Genomic DNA, 22,453 nt, shown 5'->3' on the forward strand with positions numbered 1-22,453 from the left:
AAGGCGTTGATCGACCATTACTCCAAGGTACTTAATTTTATCTACTTTATCTATGGCTTTACAAGAGCAAGTTAGGCTGGCGATGTCATTACATGAGTGAATTTTTATTTGGTACTTCAAATCAGGTTGAGTGCTATTGATCTTTGTAAAGCAGATATATTTCGTTTTAGATGCATTTAGAGTCAATAGATTATTATCCAACCAGTGAGCTACATCTGCGAGACCCTTTTTAGCAACTGTGTGTACTTCATCCCATGTTGAACCAGAGAAAACTATAGCGGTATCATCTGCATATGAGAAGATTTTCCCGTTGTAGATATCCAGGTTGCAGAGGTTATTAATGTAAATTAGGAAGAGTGTTGGTCCCAACACGCTTCCCTGGGGCACTCCATATGTAATTTCCTCCAGCTCACTAACATGGTCACCAACTCTAACACACTGTTTACGATAAATATCCAAACCTAGTAATACAAGCATCACTGGGTCATTTAGGAATACCTTTGCTAAAACTGTTAGAAGAAAAACGATTACCTCACTTCTTAGAAAGACTATATTTTCAAGAACTACCCTTTCCTATTATGTCAGTGTGACCACATTTATAATAACAATCTAATCAGTCGCTCAGTCACACTGCTCCAGATCATTTCGTTGGATCGTTTCATAAAAGAGTTCTTAACACAATGTAGTAAAACCTTTTTTAAGAAATTGCAAGACCAAACTTTAGGTTGGCTGTCTACCCGACCGATATGGTGCACCTGCTGCCAATATTGCAGTCAATGTTGCCAATAATGCAGTCAATGTTGCCAAAATTGAAGTAAATGTTGCCAAAATTGAAGTAAATGTTGCCAATATTGAAGCCAATGTTGCCAATATTGCAATCAATGTTGCCAATATTGAAGCCAATGTTGCCAATATTGCAATCAATGTTGCCAATATTGACGTAAATGCTTCCAATATTGCAGTCAGAACTCTTTCGTGAAGCGTCCGTCTGAGGTACTACTTCACGTTACAGCCCGCAAATTAAAAGAAATTCATATGCCCTGTGCCCTGTCCAAAACTTAGGGATAGTGTACCAAACTATTGAGACAACCACTTCTCGTCGAGACAAGTTACAAATTCGTATATAGATTTCAAAATTGACTCAGTAAAACATATAACAGATTTTACATTCAATGTTTATGTACAATGACTTGTAATAAAAGCATGCCTAAGTAATATAGTTTATTGATATGTTGTATATTACAAATTACAATGAATTTGCTAAGCAAAATCCGACCTTATTTAACAGTGACAACAGTCACTTTATATTACCGTGGCAACATCATGTTCTTGAAACCTCACTAACATAAATAAGTGGATACGTACAAAATTGATTCTTCAAGGCTTCATGTTTTATAGTAGATGTAAACCTTAATCTAGACTAGCAATGCGGAGACTGTTAGGTCTACTATAAAAGTACTATTGTAAAGTTCATTCACGACACTTCATAATCTAGCATCGTAATTCAGTCAACTTGGGACACTCATAAATGTTCCTATCATATTAAAAGACATATTAAAACATCAGCTACCACATCCTTCCATCTCAACTCGTGGCGTCTCGCCCTAACCAGAAACCCTAAGGTACACCCACCATTTTGGCACGGAGCACCAGGCCTACCGCTGGATATCACAGAACTGCTGGCTGGGTCCATCCACCAGCTGGGCCCGTTCGACCGCCACCAGGCAGCCACCAGGGGTCACCAGGAGTGGGGCAGACGGCGCGCCCACCCAGATCTTCTTTACGTCTTCGGAATTGTGCTGTGCTAGTGGCGACATGTAGCCACCTCTGGAAATAGAAAAGAGAAAGGTTGAGTCAAATGGTCTTTAACAATTAATAGTGGGAGTAATAGGTACTTATGATAGTAAAGAAACAGAGTTGTCTCTAAGGAAAATAATAATTGAATTGAAAGAAAAAAATACACAAGCAGCTGAAATATCAGGCAATCTTTGTCCAATTGCAGAGTTACAAAACTTTGTGATATGGATCACAGAGCAGATTTTCTGTTGTGTTTGCAGTGAATATGCTACAAAAGACATAATCTTGGCTATAAGCAAGGAAATCTTCAGCAGAAGCATTCCTCACAACATCACAGGTTCAGTTACCACTTTGTGTCGGACCTCGCTGGCAACGATGGGACTATTCCCACCTCTCGTTCCCACCGCTGCAACTCCTGTGTACCCAGGATCTATCGCTGGCTACCAGTTTACTATAGAAGACAGTTGTAGGTCTAACCTTAGCTTCCTGTCAGCGTGGAGCAGCGCGTCTGCCTTCAGCAGCCTCACAGCGACTGCCACCAGCAGGAACAGTATGAGCGCGCCGCACACCGGCACTGCTATGGTGGCCGCTTTGAACCACACTTCGCCGTTGTAGCTGGCTCCTCGCTCGCTGGCTACGGCGTTACCATCTGGAAGAAGAGAGAGAGAATTTAAGTTTGTTTTTAGGACAATAGCAAAGTATGAGATTTTAGGGTTCCGTACCAAAGGGAAAAAACGGAACCCTTAAATTTTTGTTGAGCGGCTATTCTAGTTCAATGGATTGGAGGAGCTATCGATCTACTATAATGATCGTAACTATTTTTTACAGTTCGCCTCCGAGTCCTGCATTTATTACGAGTATGTCGTGCAGTTCGGGTTAAAACACAGTTAGATAAATCAGTTAAAAACTAATGATTCTGACGATGATGTGCATAATTTTTATGCAAAAAATCCTGACTGCAGTGAAAAAGGGAATTAAACGTATGGTTGACCAATCATAACTCTCAATAAGTCCATTATTGTGAAATGATTGGTGGTAAAAAAATAAATATATTTGATCGCGTGAAGCACGATAAAGACTTTTTATGATCGAAATTCGCGCGATCGAAGCTACAGACGCAGCTTAAATCTCCTTGGGAGGTCTTCCCATATCTTGACGCACCAGGAATGCTATAGCACAGCACCCTCCCACTGGATTCGGTATACCGTGACGCCGGGCGAACTTATCAGCGAATGATTGCGTTCGAGGAAGGGATGCGCGGGCGACCGTACCGGGAACGCATGAAACAGTAGCTAATTGCTGTTAGCTATATGCTATGCATTTTGCAGCGATAGGCGATTGAGTTAGTTTCGTGAGGTTAGGGTGGTTGTGCATTTTACGGTGCGCCGGCGCAGACATGCGCGTGAGCGAGAGAGTTCTCGCGTTCGATTCTAAGTAGAGCTAATATTTTATTGATGTGGGTATATCTTGAGCTACATGTGCAATGAAGTTTTGAGTTCGATTCCTGTTCAGGTCATGTTGGCGCCGTATCTTGGGGTCTAGATTATGGGAAAACAATCCGACAGTCTTCAGTTCTACTGATAAATTATTTAAATGACCTAGTTCTTTCCAATTCTCTCCGATCTTGGTTACTCCGTTCTTGGTTACCAAAACTTATTAGTTATGTATTCAAGATAAGTGTATAGTCACCTTTACGATAACTTTTATGCTCAAATTGCACTGATAATAGCATTCTTTCTGATTCTGACAATTAATATCGAGCTTCATGTACAAACTATAGCTTATACCCGCGACTCTGCTTACATGGCTTTCTTGCTACTGAAAGGTTTATCTTTCAAAATGTTGTAATGTACTGATAAAGAATCATCACGAAAATATAACATAATCGTCTTCATGATTTAGTGAAACTGCAAAATGTAAAAATGTTAAAAGATTAAATGAGCTTTAAAAGAAGCTTTTATAAAAATATTTAAAAGCCTCCGTCGGAATTTCAACAACGGTTACGACAGCGAAAAATTAATTACATACAAAAAGGCACAACATCACTACTCGCAAGAAGAATGTTCATACAAAGATGCATTTTTGTTGCAAGAAAACACTCCCAGCATTTCCATTTAATCTTTAAACCTCTCATAATAAGGTCTCGCTAAACAAATGCATAAATAACTTCGCAGTAGGGGTGGCCCTCGAATCGATAGTGAAATATCGAGTATCAATTATTAAATACAAATTAATAATTATTATTGAAAAATGTTGATAGTATTTTGTATAACATTTGCTTTGTACGCAAGTTGTTTGGTCTTATTCAGTTTGCTTACAGGGCTATAACAGCATGAAATTGAGGATTCAAATTTCGTTGACGACAAAATAATGCTAGTAAAATAAGCACATGTACGAAAGTAGTAATAAAAGGAAAGAAAAGCTTTTGCGTTATTAAATAAATGTTTTTTTTTTATCGAAATAGAGTTAGATTTTATACAACGATAACGAAGGCCATGTAAACAAGTCTGTCTCAGTCGTTTTTCATGACGCCTTTCCATAATACATGCTTCTGTATCCGGTCATACTAGAAATATCGATAATAATCTAAAACGCAGATAATGTTATTAAAATTAGATTCAGCCTCAAGATATCCTTATTTGGCTAGGTATTTATAACGAAACTAAATTACAGATAGTATTATCGATATCCCAGCAGATCTGTGCAATCGATAACGATATTGCAGACGTTTCGACACCACTACATCTCAAGAGGAACAGCTATGAACAGGTTCCCCGCTATTTATACTGGTTGATTAAGAGGGAGTATTCAGGGCTCGGTAAAATATATCTTAAACTTTCGCTGGTAAGGTTGAAATTTATTATTTCGAGGGCCTTGTTAATTTCAACAAAGGAGCAAGATGGAATAACGTTAAAACAATTGCGCATCGCGAGTGCAGTGCCGGCGGATACTCTTCGGAGTTATTAAGAAAATGCATCTGATATTTCTGGTTTCCTGGTACACTTGCAATAGATTTCGAGTATAACTAATTCGCTATAATTGAATTCTAATGGCCACGTTTAATAATCGGTTCTTATAAAACAAGGAATTGAGACTTGTGCGAATGTTGAATATTGTTCACTTGCAATCATAGCAATAAATTGTGCAATGAATAAGTAGTCAACAAACGATAAGCTACCTACTTTGACTATGTAATTATAAACACAGATAACAGCTAAGGACATTTCTCCCCCGTATGACTAATAATATTCCACCAGTAGGTACCTACTTAATTTTCTTACTTAAAATGTTATGGGTACATTATTATCTCTAAATAACATTTCTAAATCAGCACTTGCGTCTAAAATTGGATAGAACTCCATAGAATTACAACTCCAAGTAATATAAAAAGTAAAATCACTAATTAATAAAACCGCTGCGTCAACGAAGAAACGGACAAGCATGCTTTTTGCTTAAATAAAGGGCCTTAGCTCGATTAACTCGCGAAGGATCTTAAAAGCTTTGCTCAGTTTGCTCATTAAGGCTCGGAGATATTGTCGCCAATTTAATTTATTGTATGGTTTTCTATTTAACCCTTAAGCGATTGGTCGAGGATCGAGTAATTTATATTTGTAGTTAACGTATTTGGCCGGCGGGTTAAGTTAGCATTTTAAGCAATGATTAAGTCACATTTTTTAACTATAAAAAGACAATTATTGTTCAAAAAGCTCTTAAGGTCCCTGAAAAAAGCTCGTTAATCTTTCAGAAGATTAATAAGTTGTTGTTTCTAAATGAAAAGTTTTTGAGATAAAAATATAGGTACTTTACTGAAATAAAACATAGTTCTGTCATAAAACATCTCAAATCAATAAAATGATAAAAAGTCAAAAGACCTTCCAAAAAAATTGATGTAAGTTATGTTACGGAGATGCTATGGAAGTCAGAGTAAAAATATTTGAGAAAATCGAGAAATGTAGGTACTTAAACAACGAAATTGATATTCCTTTATCATTTCCATCAGAATTATGTAGATAATTGTAAATTTCAAAGCGTACAGCAGCGGTGTAAGTAGGTGAGTCAGCATGCTAAAGTGTGTTTACATTTGATACGGTATGTGGTACAACATCTTTGTCCGTGGAAACTGCGATTCAATAGAATTCCATCAATAACAGTTCAATATCGATAAAAGGTGTGAATGGTTCTCATACAGGGTGTTGCAGGAAGCTTTTAGACTTACTGTAAAGGGATCTTGGTAGTAAATGTAATTTATCTGTAACGTTTCGTAAAATAAGCTATCAATTTTAGTTTAATATTATGCACTTTACACGATTTCATTTTTTCATGAAGCTATTAGCTGCATAGGTAAATTTTTGATAGTTGATATCGTCGTGTAGTAAAAGGTATTGAATTAAAATCGCCTTTATTAATGTCAACTTATACTACCTCTCTCTTTTTTCATCTCGTAATAATAATATATCACGTAAGTCTTATTTGGCGTAATTTTGAAATGATTATTGAATGATCAAACGAACTTACCAAGTGAAGTTNTTAAAACCAACCTTGTGTTGGGTCTAATTCTCGTCACTACACTGCACAACTTAAAATAATTACGTTTTTTGTCGGTAAAAACGTCCTGGTGACGTCACTTAAGCATTTTTCTTATACTGCGTGCGGTCGTTGCGCGTGCGCACAAAGGAATGAGACCGCTCGGACACCGAGCCCACAGCGTGGTAGGGGTGGGGTTGCCCGCTCTTTTGTTTTTTACTACTACTGCGCTGAATATTGTGTGCGGATTGACTTGTCGTACAGGGGTACTACATGGTAAAATAAATCTCGGAGGCGAAAGCAGGATAATTAGGTATTAAGAGGTCTAAAACTTCTCAAAGTTTGTCGCACAATTACAAATACACCCTGTATATGCGTGAGGTAATCTTGGAAATTGTTATTCATATATTTTGATGAGGTAATCTAGATTCTGGAGCTGGCATCCATTCTTGGATAATAATATGTTTGGTTATATTCTGGCGTAGACTCAACCCATTGCAGAATTTAGCCTAAAGCTCTACAAAGCCCGTTGTAGAGTTAAGGAAGTGATTTAAGGATATTAACCTGTCGAGAACCAGGAAAACGATACGATAGTAAACAATTTGTAAGACGTGATCGTTTGAGTTTATATTTTGTTTTTGTTTCTAAATAAAAAGCGCATAGGCATTTGTACCGCAAAAAATAGGTAGGTATTAATATTTTGGCTAGCGTGGGGACTGTAGGAAAATTCTCCACTTGCCTCTGGTAAATTAGAGAGAGTCGTGCTCCTGTAGTAGAGACATAATGATCTGTACCTCTAGTAGGAAAAACTTTCGAGTTCGTTTCGTTGCGTATTCAAAGTGTCATCGAAAAATTTTGTATGAAAAATTAAACAGCGCCCCCTAGGGCGGCTATAATATAGGGGGCGCTGTTTAATTTTTCATACAAAATTTTTCGATGACACTCACAACGACAACGAAACGAACTCGAAAGTTTTTCCTACTAGAGGTATAGAGGTACTGATGATTATGATGGTTAATATTCCTTTTAACATCATCATCATCGTCATCTCAGTCATAGGACGTCCACTGCTGAACATAGGCCTCCCCCAATGCTTTCCCTGTTGCCCGGTTGGTAGCGGCCTGCGTCCAGCGCCTTCCTGCTATTTTTATGATGTCGTCGATCCACCTTGTGGGTGGACGTTAACCCTTCTAGCTATGATAAACATACTTTTGTGTTAAGAGTGGATTTTAGCCCAGTGGTGGATGGGGATGAACTACTGACAATCGACTTGACTGACTTACTAAAATTGTATGTTAGTAAATGAATGAATAAAAACGTTTTGACGTATTTACCTACTACGATATAATATATATCGTAGTAGCAGGAAAGCTAAGGACTATTATACTTAAATCTAGTACATAATGTTAATTATGTTATCAACCAGTTACGTAGAAATGGACGCTTTGATTGTAGTTAGCATTTAATTAACGTGATTAGTTTGTTTGTTTATATGATGCGATTTATTGATGATTATGTATGAGTTACCGTCTTAGTTAACATAAACAATTGTGGCAATTATTGATACTAGTCTTTAACTGAACTGTTATTCTTCTGATTTATGAAAATGAACAAAACTTTTTTATTATGAAGGGTGTCTACCTAAACTACCTCTCCTTATTTTCTTGCGATTATTTCTTTTTGTGAGTAAAAATTTGTATTATTATGACCTTACATCTAAAATGGTTAAAATAACTCATAACCAGCACTAATACACCATCAAACCCCAAGCAGTCGCTTAAGACCGTTTGTGTCTCGATTCGCAGGGTTTGAAGGGCTAATAACCGTAAGAAAATATATTTTATGTAAGAGCTTGTGCCAGAATAAAGTTTAAGCGCTAAAATAGATAGATATCAAAAAATTCTTACCAGAATCAATGCCAGAGGCGTTGAACCTAGCGGTGGACAGCGGGCTGTCCTCATGGTTGCACATATCCCTGAAGCAGCACAGCAGCAGAGAATGGTCTGGCGGCGGCGGCGCCCCGCCTGACACTGGCGAGTTCTGACAGTGGGACAACGCCTCTTTTTCTCTGAAAAAGAAAAAGAAAATTTGAAATTAGAATGTGGAAAAAAGAAGTTTAATAATTCTTTTTTAAAAGACAAAAGACGAATTTGAAACGAGAACGCAAAAAAGAAAAAGTTCTGCGTGATTACAATTTTCTGCCGTAAAACCGGCCAGTATGAGTTTGTGAAAAAAATGAGAAAACAAGAAATAAGGTAGCATTTTCAGCTGTTTTTTAAAATGTTAATTTGTATCTCGAATGTTTATTAACGGAATGAGAGTTAGAGCTGGATTGCACCATCTTATTTTAACATTAACAAACGTCTAAAATCTGTGAAAATACATTCAAAAAGCACCGGTTATCGTTATAGTTACGGTTATAGTAGGTGGTGCAACTCAGCGTAAAAAGTGAAAACAAGGACTGAATTGTTTATTACCTAATAAAAAATTTCAAGCAAAAAAAAAAGACTGAATTAACAACAAAAAAACTTAAGTTTGCTTAAATCGAAATGCAATTACTGTTTTTAATTAGAAAACCGCGAACTGGTTTCATCTTTATTCATATCGCTTAATGAGTATTTTTATTTTATGTAAATATTAGAAAACTAATTATGAGTGCGTAAACAACAATTATTTTGACTGAATTTTAAATACTGAACTGAAATAAAAATGAATTCCTAAAGTCTTATTACACTGAAAGTTTTTATACATTTTGCACCGTTCAATCGCGGTCTAGATTTAACACGAGTAAATACCGTAAAGCTTAGTTATCTAGCTGCAAATGAGACTGAATTTAAAGCTGTTTTTATTGATGTAGAATTAATTTCAACACGTCCACAGACTCAATGGTAGATATTAGTAAAAACTTGCGGTTGACCTCGATTCGAACGCACGCCACTTTGTACAGAGCAAAAAAGTATAAAATTTGATTCGCGTATTTAAAGCGACTATGTCCCTTTTTTTAGTGTATGGTCTAAGTCATTAGAAGTATTGACAATGGATGGCATTGTCATTAAAAAAGAAACAGAGATTTGTATGTAAACTTGTGAGGAAAGAAATCGGTTAAAGATAGAGAACTTTTGACTCTACATTTCACAGCCACAGCCGGTGGTTAAAGTACCGGGTTCGATTCCCATCGAGAGAAAAATGAATGTGGGGTGAGCAAAAGCATTTATATTACGTTATTAAACTACGTTAAATGTCTCTACATAAATATCTAAACATTTTTACGTAAGTAATAAGTACGAAAAAAATTGACACTATTTTCTATCGCTCCAAGCTCACCAGTGACCGATATGGTTTTAAGCATTGCAGTTGTTTTCACTTAGGTATTTTTATTTTATTTATTTAACCTAATTCTATCTCTAAAGCTTACACTTTAAGGCTCTTCAACTCATTCTAAGTTATGACATGGTACCGGATTAATAGGTCTCGCAAATTAATGATCAAATGCCAAAAGTAACTGCCTCTACACGTAGGTCTGTCCGTTTGTTTAACTGTTGATAAGTTTTTATATGTATGTACAGTCAACCATCAGACTTTTTGTACCAATTTGGTACTTATTACTACTACAGAAGAAGCATTGCTTAGTTTGTGCCGGCGTTTGTACTTGGCGCTATGTTCCGGGTTGAACAGCTTGACATTATTAACTTATATCAGGATGTTAGTCATATTTAATTGATGTTATTTTACTGCCTATAGTCATATTCTTATTTAAACTTAACCATAGACTCGCTAAGTTTAAGTTCCATCTATTATATTTATATCTAATCTTACACCACACTTGTTTAGTCAGGATTTAAGTACGTACCAAGTTGGTCTCCGAAGTCATTTATTGAACGTGCATTAAAATTAATCGCAGAAATAGAAGGATTTGAGAGCCAAGGAACGACTTCTCAGCGCTAAACTGATGATAAGTGACAATAGCATGTTCAGTATGCGTTCATCATCATCATCATCATTTCAGCCATAGGACGTCCACTGCTGAACATAGGCCTCCCCCAATGCTTTCCACGTTGATCGATTGGTAGCGGCCTGTGTCCAGCGCTTCCCTGCTACCTTTACGATGCGTTAATTAAAATTATTCGGTAGGTACAGAAAAATTTGAACTGCTTAAGCTGCATAAAAGTAAAAGAGTACCTCACTGTCAAATTGTCTGCAAAAATCAACTGTGTACACCTGTCTAAAAGAGAGCTAGTCAGTGAGCATGCTCGCTGTCGCGAGTTACAATGTTGCTAACTCGCGAGCCCATAGACCGACGCCATCGTAAATCAGTCAAGCTATAGACAGCGAGAATTTATGGTTCCTATATTTCTTCAGTTTATAGAATCAACAGCGGTAATAGGTTTACCTATTCTTGAAAAAGTGTACAGCTCGGATTATTAAAGTTAATTGGTATAGCGCCTAACAATGGATTAGCGCCGGTGTATCTTTATATTCATCATTATAGATAAAATAAAAAAAATCAATCAATTTGCTGTCGACATAGTGAAATTATCGCTGAAAAAAAGTCAATTTTATTCTAATGTAATTAATTAGGTCTAACTAGTCTATTAAAATTAATATCACTTGACAAGTCTTGACATTTCACGAATTTTATCGAAACCTATCTAATAAATTCGAATGCAATATGATATTCGTTATTGTACATACATACATTAGTAAGTATTAACATTTATTGAGGGCTTATTCTGTGAAACGATTTCGATATACTCGTCTCTATAACTCTTTCACATAATACGGGCCTCTGGTTTGTGTGTAGATGAATACAAGTAGAGTCGATATATCGTGGAGTGTTTTCTACTAAGTCAAACAATATTGTCGCAGCGCATGATTCTGATATAGGTACCTACTCTTCTCTACACATCTCTTTCATCAACCTGACACTGGTATGTTTGAAGGAGACAACTAGACTCGACATAAATCGATATTATCCCGCAGTTTTCTGCAGTCAGATAATATTGTAGCAGCGCTTGCGAATACAAACACGCTGTTTCGCGCACACTGCTCACGGAGCGTGTTCCCACGCATTTACGAAAATTTGCATCAAATTAATACCCCGGGATGTTTACTTGGACGTTGAATATGCAGTTTCAGCCTGTTGGGAGTAGGGTTGCCAGGTCCAAAAACACAAGCCGGACTCGGTGCTTAATTTGGTCGGACATTAAACCCTAAAATCCTTAATGGCGATGAACTTGCATTTTTCGCCAATGAGGGCACACTGTTTTGCCAATGTCACGTTTTACACAGTGGTTTAAAAAATATAGCTCTATTTACCCTAAAAGCCGGATATACCTTTGGCATGTCACTGGTGCAATTAGTATCATCATAGCTCATGAGTGTGTCCAAGCAACATCCTATTACGCGTATAGCTCCCTATTATTCTGTGGCTCGACTTTCGACTGGCGCGGCAGCCACATAAAAAGCATAACAAAAGCCGGACAGGCCGGACAAGTCCTTAAAAAGCCGGACACCTGGAAACCCTAGTTGGGAGTGTTATTAAGCCTTATCAAGGGTCCAGCGTTCAATATTCACGAGGGACATGTTTACTTGCACCGCGGAAATCATTCATTCATTTTCGCTAATGAGTCGGTAGAGTGTTAAATATTGGGAAGAAATGAATTTTCAGTGAGTTCAGAATATTAACACGAGTGTTCGTGTGTATCACAGAATATAACAGCTTATATAATATTAATTAATTTAAGTTTTATTTACTTTATAGAGTTCTATAATCGTCGTTCTTATTTTCAGGTCAACGTGACAATAAGTTACCTAATTACAAAATTATTCAATTGTAGGTACTTAATTCTTGTGCAATATTAAGAAACTACCTCTACAATTACAAATACTATGGCTCAAAGATATGTTCATGAATTTGCGTGCGTCAAACAGAATAACCGATAACAAATACTTGTTCCAACTTGTTTTACTGATTATTTTCATGTTTCACATATCGCTGTACAATTTCCTGGTTGTCGAGAATTTTATTGGGTCAATTCGTTATTCTGCTAATAGTTCTGCCAAAACATTAGTCTATTTTATTAGTCTATTTGTTGAACAATAAAACGATTATGTTATCAATCAATTTCACTAATTTAGCTAGGCAATAACACATAAAACTTAACATATTTGTAGCATAGGTAATAGCCCGTATTATAAAGAGGTAAGACACCACTGTTAAGCTGAATATGCCGTCGTCCGTCCCAAGATGTTCTCGTGGGAACAGTGCCAGTCCATCGGGTTTTATTCCAAATATTTCATCAAAAATTTAAATGCGTTTGTTCTAGATAGATCTTTTTGCCGAAGGATTTACGGAATGTCTGGAATTTTGGCCCTTGCTTTGTTTGAGGCTAATTTTTTATGGGACCTCGTTAAAGCTGAAGGCTTAAGGCTCTACGGTTTCACTAATTAATTGCTTAATTTTTTGAGGCATTAACAAACAATGAAAGTTGGGCAATCATTTTAAGCAGGTATGGAAACCTTACTTTCAATTATTGTATGGTAAAAATGAAACATAATTGGCTTGCTGCTTAAAAGTCATAGTATAGGTACGAGTAAATATTTCTTTTCATCTTTTATGTAGGTATTCTTTTATTTACTTTTGATTTTGCGACCCACTAGCGACTTTTTAAGAACACAACAGGTACGTAAAAATAAATTATAATTTATTATGTTTTACAATGGCCATCAAACATCGGGCTACAGCAAAAAGGCGTATCACAAAACATATAACAACGATATGAGAGTCCGCATCAATTAGTTGACCAAATCATAACGGCCCATCTCAATGACCCGGTTTCTGATTTGAGATTTTTGGCTTGAGCGTGCTCATCTTCTAATCGAGTGTCATATTCATATTAAATTCATCTTTGAATAGAAGATGAACATGACGTTCAATCCAAAAAATGTCAATTCGGAAATCGGGCCTATGGCCATAATTTGAAACTACGCTCAAGAATAAAGGATTTGATGCGTGTGATTGGTCTCAAGCTTAGTAAATAACTTGAATGTAAGCTTAGTAAAATATGCTGTAGTTTAAGTTATAGTTTTGAACAACGTTTCTGAGGGCCTAAGAAAGATGAGGCCGAAAATAGTATGGAGAAATTAATTAAAAACAAAATTTGTAGGGCTCTAAAAATTAAGAAACCGTAGGTAAGTAATAGAATATTGTACCCTCTTTAGATTTTTATAACGACTTTAATAACCAGCCTCTAAGGTCACTAAGAAGTCTTCAATGGCTTTTTATAATTTTATCCCCCCTCAAAACACAACACGCATGTTTTAGCATGTCATGGGTCTAAAAGGGATGTTCATTCAAATTAAACTAACTTCATAAAAAATATATTATTATGATCAGTTCTTAACATGATTATTATTGCTAATACAAATAAAGCTCTTTATGGCTACCCACTCACTACTCACACATTTATGTAGAGTTCGGGGTGAAGCGCAAAGCAGAAAGCGTGTACTTATTACGTGTTTGCAAAACTCATTTCATACGATTTCTTATTATGGTGAAATGTAAATAATTTCTGACAATTAAAAACAAGCGTCCAGAACGGTGCTGCATCTTCAACAGCTTTGTAAGATTTCAAAAATGAGACGTGAAGCTGTGATCATAACAAAATAGCTTTTGTGACAGGATACTTTTTCTTGTGTTAGATTTTATGTTATTTTATTTATTCAGTTTCATGTGCAAGTTTTGCAATGATTACATGAGCTAAATTAATATTACCTATGCATCATGTAATACCTAAATAAAACAAAATGACACGTGAATTACACAAGTAACGGCAACTGATTGCAATGACGAAAGTTCAACTTAATTACGTCAAAAGTAAGACGATAAGAAATGTAATCAAAACTGTTTTAACAACTTTGCAATTAAGCATAAAAAAAGATAAATTTTATAATCAGTGTGGAAGATATTAGCAATTAGGTACCTACGGATGTACATTTAGCTAAGTTCATTGAAGTTGATATCTTGTAGTTAAAAGAGAAATCCTAAGTGGTATCAGACTGCAATAATTGTTACAATTAAATTCTTATTACAGGATTACTCCGGATACGGTGTATAAAAACATAATCATGCAATTATTGAATTAAAATAATTGATGCTGGAGTGATTAAAGCAATTAAGGATTCAGCCGTCTTTGAGCTTTAAGGCCAATACGGCGAATTTACTATGTTTGTATTAACGAAAATATACTAGGAAAGGAAATACCAAGCGAAAGCAGGCTACAGTTACGAGAAAACGTAAATCTTTTTGTGATCATTTCGGTGCAAACGCTTTAGGAAACGAGTATTTACTCAAGTGCCTGTGAATGTGATAAAATTAACCAAAATGACATTTGAATATGGTAAGGTGGTAACACGATCTTTATTTCAGCGATTGTTTTGAAAACGGGACATATTTCCACTTCAGAGCGAAGAAACTTTATCATTGGCCATTAATTAGACGCGAATAAGAATGAGTGATGATATACGGAGTGTATCCAAAGATCACTGCTCAGTAGTGATGTACATAAGTATATTCGATAGATCCAACATGGCTGCAGAGGTCGGCGGCCGTGCAGCTGCGTCGCCGCTATCTCCTCCTTCTGACCCTCGCAACCCTAGCTCTCGTCCCTTATCGACAAACGAGGACACACATCACTCACGCAACAAATAAACAACTAAAATTAATTACCCAACTATTTTCAATTCGATCGAATCTTAACGAAGCAGCCCAGATCGTTAACAAAGATAATGGACGGGAGATTGCCAAAAACGAGCAAAAATTATTTAAAGCAAATAAAACGGGCGCGCGTCTGCAGAACCTGTTTGAACGGCCCGGGCCGATCCGAATAAGATAATCAAGCCAGCGGGTAATTTCAGCGTATAAAAACCGACCGGACCTCTCTGTTCCTTCGTCGGAATAATTAATATTCAGAGGTGAATACACTCCGATTAATAATATTTTAATATGACTGCTTAAGTTCTATTAAGGGGTAAACAACCGCTGGCACGCATCAATCAAATGGAAATCACAATTTCTACATCGATGACAAAGAAAACGCAACTGAAATGCTCAATAAATTAGATATCGGTAAAAATAAATGATGACGGCTAGTAGAAAAGCCGTGTATAGATAAATTAGTTAAGCAAGCCACGGGTCCCGAACCATGATAAGCAGTTTTGATGGATGACAATGCGCCTCGTGCACCGGCCAACAAAAGAATAGATAATTAAATCCACGATGAAAGTTAACAAGAAACACAGGAAACCGACCGATGTTGGAACACAAAACAAATCATAATTACAAGGCAATAAAACCTGTCGGACGATGCGTCGACGATTAAAGGATTAGTCGGTGATCCGCTATCAAAATCGAGTAAATATGTCCAAATATCAATGACGTATCGATTAATTTATTCGGATTCTGTAATGTTTGGCAACCGAATCAAATCGTTACGAAAGGGCATGTGATCCGTATTAATTTAATTGCACCTGTAATCGTTGCGTGATACGATCTTATATCTTTTACGCCGGGAGTCTTGTTAGATCCAAGATTTCTAAAAGATTCGTGTCTGATAACCGTGCAATTAACAATCCCAAATTGGCTGAGTAATCCGGAATTCTTGATGTTAAATAAATCCAAATTAAAGGTAATACAATAAATAACATAATACCTGCCATAAGATTGAATCGTAAAGCGTGTACGTTAGTTGTTTAGTGGATCGATTATTGCTTTTCTGTGGAACATTAAATGAGGGATTTTGTAGCCGCTCGGCAAGAACACGTAATCGCTTCAGTTGACGCAGTTAAGATTATTATTGGTAATGAATGTGATGTGCTCTCTTTATAGCTTACCGGAAAACTAAGAGATCACTGTGTAGAAAGTTTAAAGTTTTGTAAACAAGTTTCAAGTAAATTTTCTGCAGTAATGAAGTTGCTGTACAACGTAATAAGCGTGTTGTGGTGTGGTGTTATTACGCAGTGCATGATCATGTTATAGGAATTAAGTTGAGAGAAGATTAAAAAGTGTATAATAACCTTAGATAATACCTTATGTATCGCAATAAATACTTTAAAAAAGAGATGATAACCAGCTCGGAATGAACACTAAAATGTCAAAGATACACGGAGTGTACTGTATGAGGACATCGGAGCTGATGAAAACTATTTTACAAAGGTAAACTGACAACTGCCTAAAAACAAAAAAGGAAACTACTTAACTTAAAATAATGGAGGTTGTTCTACTGGCCAGTTTTAAAGAGAAACCAATAAAAAAGATCAAACACTCACGTATCAGCCAAATGATGCAAGCACCCATGCCTCGCGTGGTGGGTCCTCCTCGGTGCCACCAGCTCGCTATAGCAGCCTCCGCCGTGCGGCGACCGGCACATATAACCCGTGGCGACGCACTCTGCAGTATTGCAGTAACACCGCACGCCCTCACTGTCACTGGCTGGTTTTGATTCTGCAACAAATAAAAAAAAGATTTGAAAATTTTATTTTAGAACGCGATCGAGCAAATACTTTTAGCTTCTTTAGGGATTTTTGTTTTAGATTATAATTAACAAAAAAAGAAAAAAGTTGAAACACTCGTTAATATAATACAGAAAAGGCAATGAATGTCGCAGTGTGGTGACTCAGAAACGTAATCCGGTGACACCTGCTGCGCTTTTAGAAGATAAAATTAGAGAGAAACTTTTAATTGCTGTCTCGCGTAAAGGTAAAATCACCTTCGGGAATGTTAAATGCGTCGATGTGATGAGACAGATAAACCTCTTTAATGCTGTGCAAGAAAACGAAGGAAACGAGCACCTAAATGTGTTAATGCTATTAAGTTAGAGAAGGAAATGGCTGTTGCAAATGTTAAAGGAAATGCAACGTTGAATGTGAATCCAATCAAGCCTGTCGACGCCGTGGCGCCTGTCTGTATCGTAAAATTTGATAGCTGTCGATTTATCGAGCCCAAGTTTACCTAACTCCAGCGTTAACAGCTAGTACAACCATCAACGTCTACGTCAACAAGAAACGCGAATAACCCTGCCAGGCTGAACTGTACATGGCATCACATATTTCAAAGTAGCAATCGGTTCCATATCCCATTGGGAGTTGTGCCATAAAAACATTTCTGGTCTGAAAAAAACGTACTTGTTCCATGGAACCCGACGACAAGCCGATGAACCGGTAAAAATAACACACAGCTGGTCCGTGCCGCGGATTGTGTATGAATAATGCGCACGTCATACTCCGCGGGCCCCTACATAAATATCTTACCAACGGCCTGCCTCCGACCGCATTCAATGTAAATGCCCCGGCTCCAGACGATAAAACAAAACGAAATTAATTTCAGAGGGACGCGGCTTTATTTGCTCAGAGTCTCGAGGAAACTTAAGGAAGACCCCCCCTGACGTCAGGCATCTTTAGAATATCTTCTTCGTCCACCAAACCATGTTTTTTCAATTCTAATTTTTTAATGATTAGTGTTCGGCCGCTGACGTTGCCGGTGGGACATCGATTAAGAATCCCGATAAAAAGCTAAGCCCGACTGACGAGAGTAATCAAATTTTAAATAACGATTCTTATTGAAATAAATTACATCGCCGATGGATTTGAGTGACGTTGAATAGTTCGAGAAAACTGGAAAGAATCTTTCAATTGGTCTGAATTCACGTAAGAAGTTCAAGAATTCCGATTGCACTCGTTTCGGAGCGGGAGATAAAGTCGCGAGCGGCGGGAGGCCAGTTCCTCAGCCGGCAATAAATAAATAATTAAGAAGAATAAAAAGCCCATTCGAATGGACAAAAAGACAAGCGCGGCTAATAACCGAACCCTTCCAAGGGAAATTGGAAACTTTTAATAGCTATCTTTAATAGCTTTTGCACGCAAAATTGCCTCCATTAATTGCAGCACCCAGTGCGTTTATTATGAAACAGAGATTCTATTACGGTCGTTAGCTTCATACTGTTTGTCTTATTTCGCGTTACGATTACGACTAATTTTATCGTTCATTGTTCCGTACTATTTCTGACACGTCCGCGATATTGTTTCTAAAAATATTCTGTTAAACATTACTCATTAGCAACACAATTAGCGTTATCAATTCATCGTACATTATGCTAGACAGATGCCATTAGAGCGACTTTACAATCAATTTCGAGTTCATAAAGAAAACAAACGGAGCAGGAAAGGATAAAGTAAATAAAAAACAAGAGAAAAGGTCCCGCCCGGCATGTTATTTGGATGTTGATAAATGGCTCTCCGAAGATGGGTCAGAGGGAGACGTAGCGAGACCAGAACGAGAGAGATAAACTAATGAGTCGAAGACGGGGTTTGTATGGTATAAAACATTATAAGATAAAGGAAAGTGCTTCTTATCCTTTTCGTGCTTTTTGGTTTCTTTTCTTAGATTTATTACGGTGATTGTGTTTTGTTTACTCTTGGGAGATCTTTTTTGTCGCCGTTTAATTTCGCTGCAAAGAATTAAGCGAATACTTATTCTCGGCACATTAATTTACCGACCTCGTTTTTAGACCGCGGTTGTAATTTGTTTGAGTTCCACGCTTTTTCAAAGGGCTCGTCGCAATTGGTCACCGTTGGGCACGTGCCTTAAATGAGGTGTTAATTTCGTGTTTCCTTTCTGGAGATTACACCACGACACGATGAAAGGGGTTAGTGGAGCATTTAAATTTAATTTGTAAACAGTTCGTTATTCTCTCATCTAGTTAATGTTAAGCGTTTCTGTTTTAAAATTAAAGAGAACAACAAAATTAAAGGAGAATGCAAATGCGACCGCAATGTTTGTTTCGCGTGGTCTGCTCTGGGGAGAATAAATCAAAGAGTAAATATTTAAGTGAACTGGACCGCGATGGGATCGCGGCCGGTTTCGGCCCATCGCGATTGAAATGTTCCCGGGAAGACGCGGCTCGGAATCCTTTAGCAGATAATCGACGCCGGTCCGTTTGCCACGTCCCTTCAATTTCATTACACCACAACGCAATGAGACAGCCCGTGATAACACGCTCCGAGTTCATTTCAGTGCGTTTCGCTCATTTCAGATCTGGAGATCCAATTTAGATCAACCGCTAAGATAGTACAGAACTTACGCTCAGATTTCGCAGCGGAGCTATTTCTGGCGGATTATCTATTGCATCAAGTCTTTTTGTTGAAGATGTGCGACTTTCATTATGGAATTTGAATAGATAAACACGGTTGGCCGGATCATTAAAAGGCTATAAACGTTTATGGACGGATCTTTCTGGGAACGCAATCAAACATGCGGAGTCACTCGAAAACACCCGAACGGCTATCGGATGGTAATAAGCGACTAATGTTGCGACAACGGCTTTCTCTTAGCGTTCACACGCTGTCCGGCTCCGTTTTATCTAGTACTTTATTACGTTAATAATGTTCGTGGCTCGCGCCGCAGCCGGTTTCTACGCTATTCGGATTGGAGGCAACATAACAGGCTTTATGCTGATTGGATGACGCGGAAAGAGCAAGGCTATGCGGCGGCCTTGTTGCGACATTCCGATGTTCACTATTCGACAATTCGTATCCCCGATTGGCGGTATCATTATAGCAAATGCACGCGTCTATTACGAAGCTTAATAAGGTGTGCGCTTGCGGCGTTTCTAGGATAGTTGTTCCGGGGAATGCTAAAAAATTAAGAACCGCTCCAGGCACCTCCTGGAGCGGTTCTTAATAACTGTGGGCATAGTTAATTTATATTGCTTTAGCTCGGTTTATCGCCTGCATCGCCGCCGCTGATCGAATCACGACTCATCCTCTAATTGCCCCGCTGAATTATCTTCCGTAATGGATGTCCTCGGCGGTGCGTAATTATCCATTGCGGCGCCAGTAATCTGGCCGGCCGCGGGCGATTTGCATCGGAATGCGAACCGAGAGCACAACGCAGAGAGTGCAGCTAGCGCATTTCATACAAACGACGCTAAACTAGAGCTCGACACGCACATGGCTTATCAAGTTTTTGTTCATGGATTGAGAAGATGGGATCTCAATGCTGTGCAAACAAGCTATGCATATGGTATAATGAACGTAGAGTTAAAGACGGGATAATTAAGTTTTTCTTTCGCGAAATTCACCGAATCCATGGATTTCTCGATTGAAACTGCTAAATGCTTTCAAAAGGTGATTAATTAAGCTGAGATTAGCTCGAAACGTCACTGAAATAGTGTGGCCTAATAAGAATACCTTTTTTTGCATAGCAATAAATCTGGCTCTTCTCCCTTGTCTACGCCAAGAGAAGCTAGTCTGTGGGTCGAGTAGCGTTTCTTCTGCTATCTCGGCGCGATCGGGCATCTGCTCTAGCTGCTGCACCTTGACAAATCGCGAAGATAATCGGGATGGTTTTCGAAAGCTGCGATAAGTTGCATCAAACGACGCCGAGTCGACTCGATATAGTGGACTAGCCACCAGTCTAGCCGGATAAGTAGAGAGCGCAAAGAAAAAAGCGTAATTACCTTTTAAACCGCACCGCAGTCTCGAGAATAATGTATAGAAAATCTGATTTATTACTTTTGTTAATCGTCTCATGCCAGTAAGTTTGAAAATTGCAACAGTTATTCACGTTGAGAAGTTTTTCTATTCATTGAGAACCTAATTAATATGATACGGGTACATGATATGCTTGATTGGTTTTGATTTCTGCTTTGAGATACTGGCACATTTTGTAAGGAAACTGATCGCCTATTTCATGAAGAAACCTAACAAAGTAGTCCGTGAAGCGATATCTTAACCTTAACCAAGATCGGTAATAACGTGCCTTCGACCAGTGACTGTAACTCGCGCTCAGTTCCTCGTAAAATTGCAGGTTAAGCTGAGCACTGTTCACGATTAATACACAGCGGAGGCCCAACATCAGTTCCTTGTTCTTCGACGTACTTTATAGTGATGTAATTCTACAGCGGTGGATTAACATTTGTTCGGAATAAGGCCGACCGCAGTTTAGTACCTTTGTGAGTTTGTTTACGGATGTGTACCTCGAATGAGTACAACTGGCAAGTTCCCATAGTCTCAGCAGGAATGATGCGTGCGCATGAATATTCGGCTGGTTTGAGAACTTATCCAGACTGTAGCCAACCTAAACCTAACTCCGGGTTGCTTTCGCGATGTAAATGAGCGGTTTGTGTCGGGTGTCGGCGCCTAGTTCAGTCTCTAGCCCTTATTCCGACGCGGTAGAGACCAATGGCCAAAACGCTGTACAGTGAGCTAAGTATACGTCATTTATCAGTCATTCTGTCCACGTCCCGTCCGCCGAGGTTATCGAGACGCTTTCACGCCACTCGAATAACATTAGAATACGCGTTCGTCGAACTCCTAAAAGTGCAAAACGATGAGTTGGAGCGCCACCTGTTCAGAGATTCTGTTAAGACTCATCGCGTCGTTACCCCACAATGGTACAAAGGCCGGCTACCTGAGTGCTTTTTTTATTTCTGACATAACAACGTTTACCGATTGTGGAGGGCATAACTCCGATTGTGTGGGCGTCGTGAGCCGTCATATCCACAATAGCCCTCGTTTAACGCCTAAGCTAAGCTTCTACTGTGCGATTGTCGCCTTAAATCATAACAGTCGTGTCATCTGGTATTGAATTGATTGCGCGCGCGCCACCAACTGTTGGATTTAAAAATTTTTCGTTTTACCGTTTCAATTTGGTGTGTAAATATTGACCGTCGCATGGGTAAACATTTCACAGGTGTCAACAGGCGACATAGGTGGCACGGGCAAAAATGTTGAAACACCTTTTAAAGTACTGACATTAACACTTTGTGTGTTGAAAGTTAGCGTATGCGTGACGGTACGGACCACCTTAGGGGGCGTCCATAAATTACGTGAGACTTTTAGGGGGGGGAGGGGGTCAACAAAAACCTCACTAAATCTCACGTGGGGGAGAGGGGGGGTCTCAGGAAATATCACGTAATTTTTTCCGCAAGAAATAGAGAAATAGAGTTTGCCAGAAAACTGGGTTTAAATCTTAAGTAAAAAAATTGGCCAAGTGCGTGTCGTGCCACGCGCAGTGTAGGGTTCCATAGTTGTCCGTCGTTAACAAAATATAATTCAGAAGCAAGCAATTACTTCA

The 22,453-nt window shown here is 38.2% G+C and overlaps 1 protein-coding gene across 1 annotated transcript; it reads right to left on the reverse strand.

Moving 5' to 3' along the window:
- Positions 1-150: 150 nt before the first annotated feature.
- LOC114364397 (BMP and activin membrane-bound inhibitor homolog) lies at positions 151-21,874 on the reverse strand. The gene is made up of 5 exons (XM_028320544.1): positions 21,826-21,874; positions 16,648-16,822; positions 8,229-8,389; positions 2,275-2,446; positions 151-1,827 (listed from the first exon to the last, which is right to left on the reverse strand). The coding sequence occupies exons 1-5, from the start codon at positions 21,872-21,874 to the stop codon at positions 1,656-1,658; spliced, it is 729 nt and encodes a 242-aa protein (XP_028176345.1). The 3' UTR covers positions 151-1,655.
- Between the last annotated feature and the right edge of the window lie 579 nt (positions 21,875-22,453).

The sequence above is a fragment of the Ostrinia furnacalis genome, unplaced genomic scaffold, assembly GCF_004193835.3.
Source record: "Ostrinia furnacalis isolate ACB-3 unplaced genomic scaffold, ASM419383v2 OfSCF0419, whole genome shotgun sequence".
Lineage (NCBI taxonomy): Eukaryota > Metazoa > Arthropoda > Insecta > Lepidoptera > Crambidae > Ostrinia > Ostrinia furnacalis.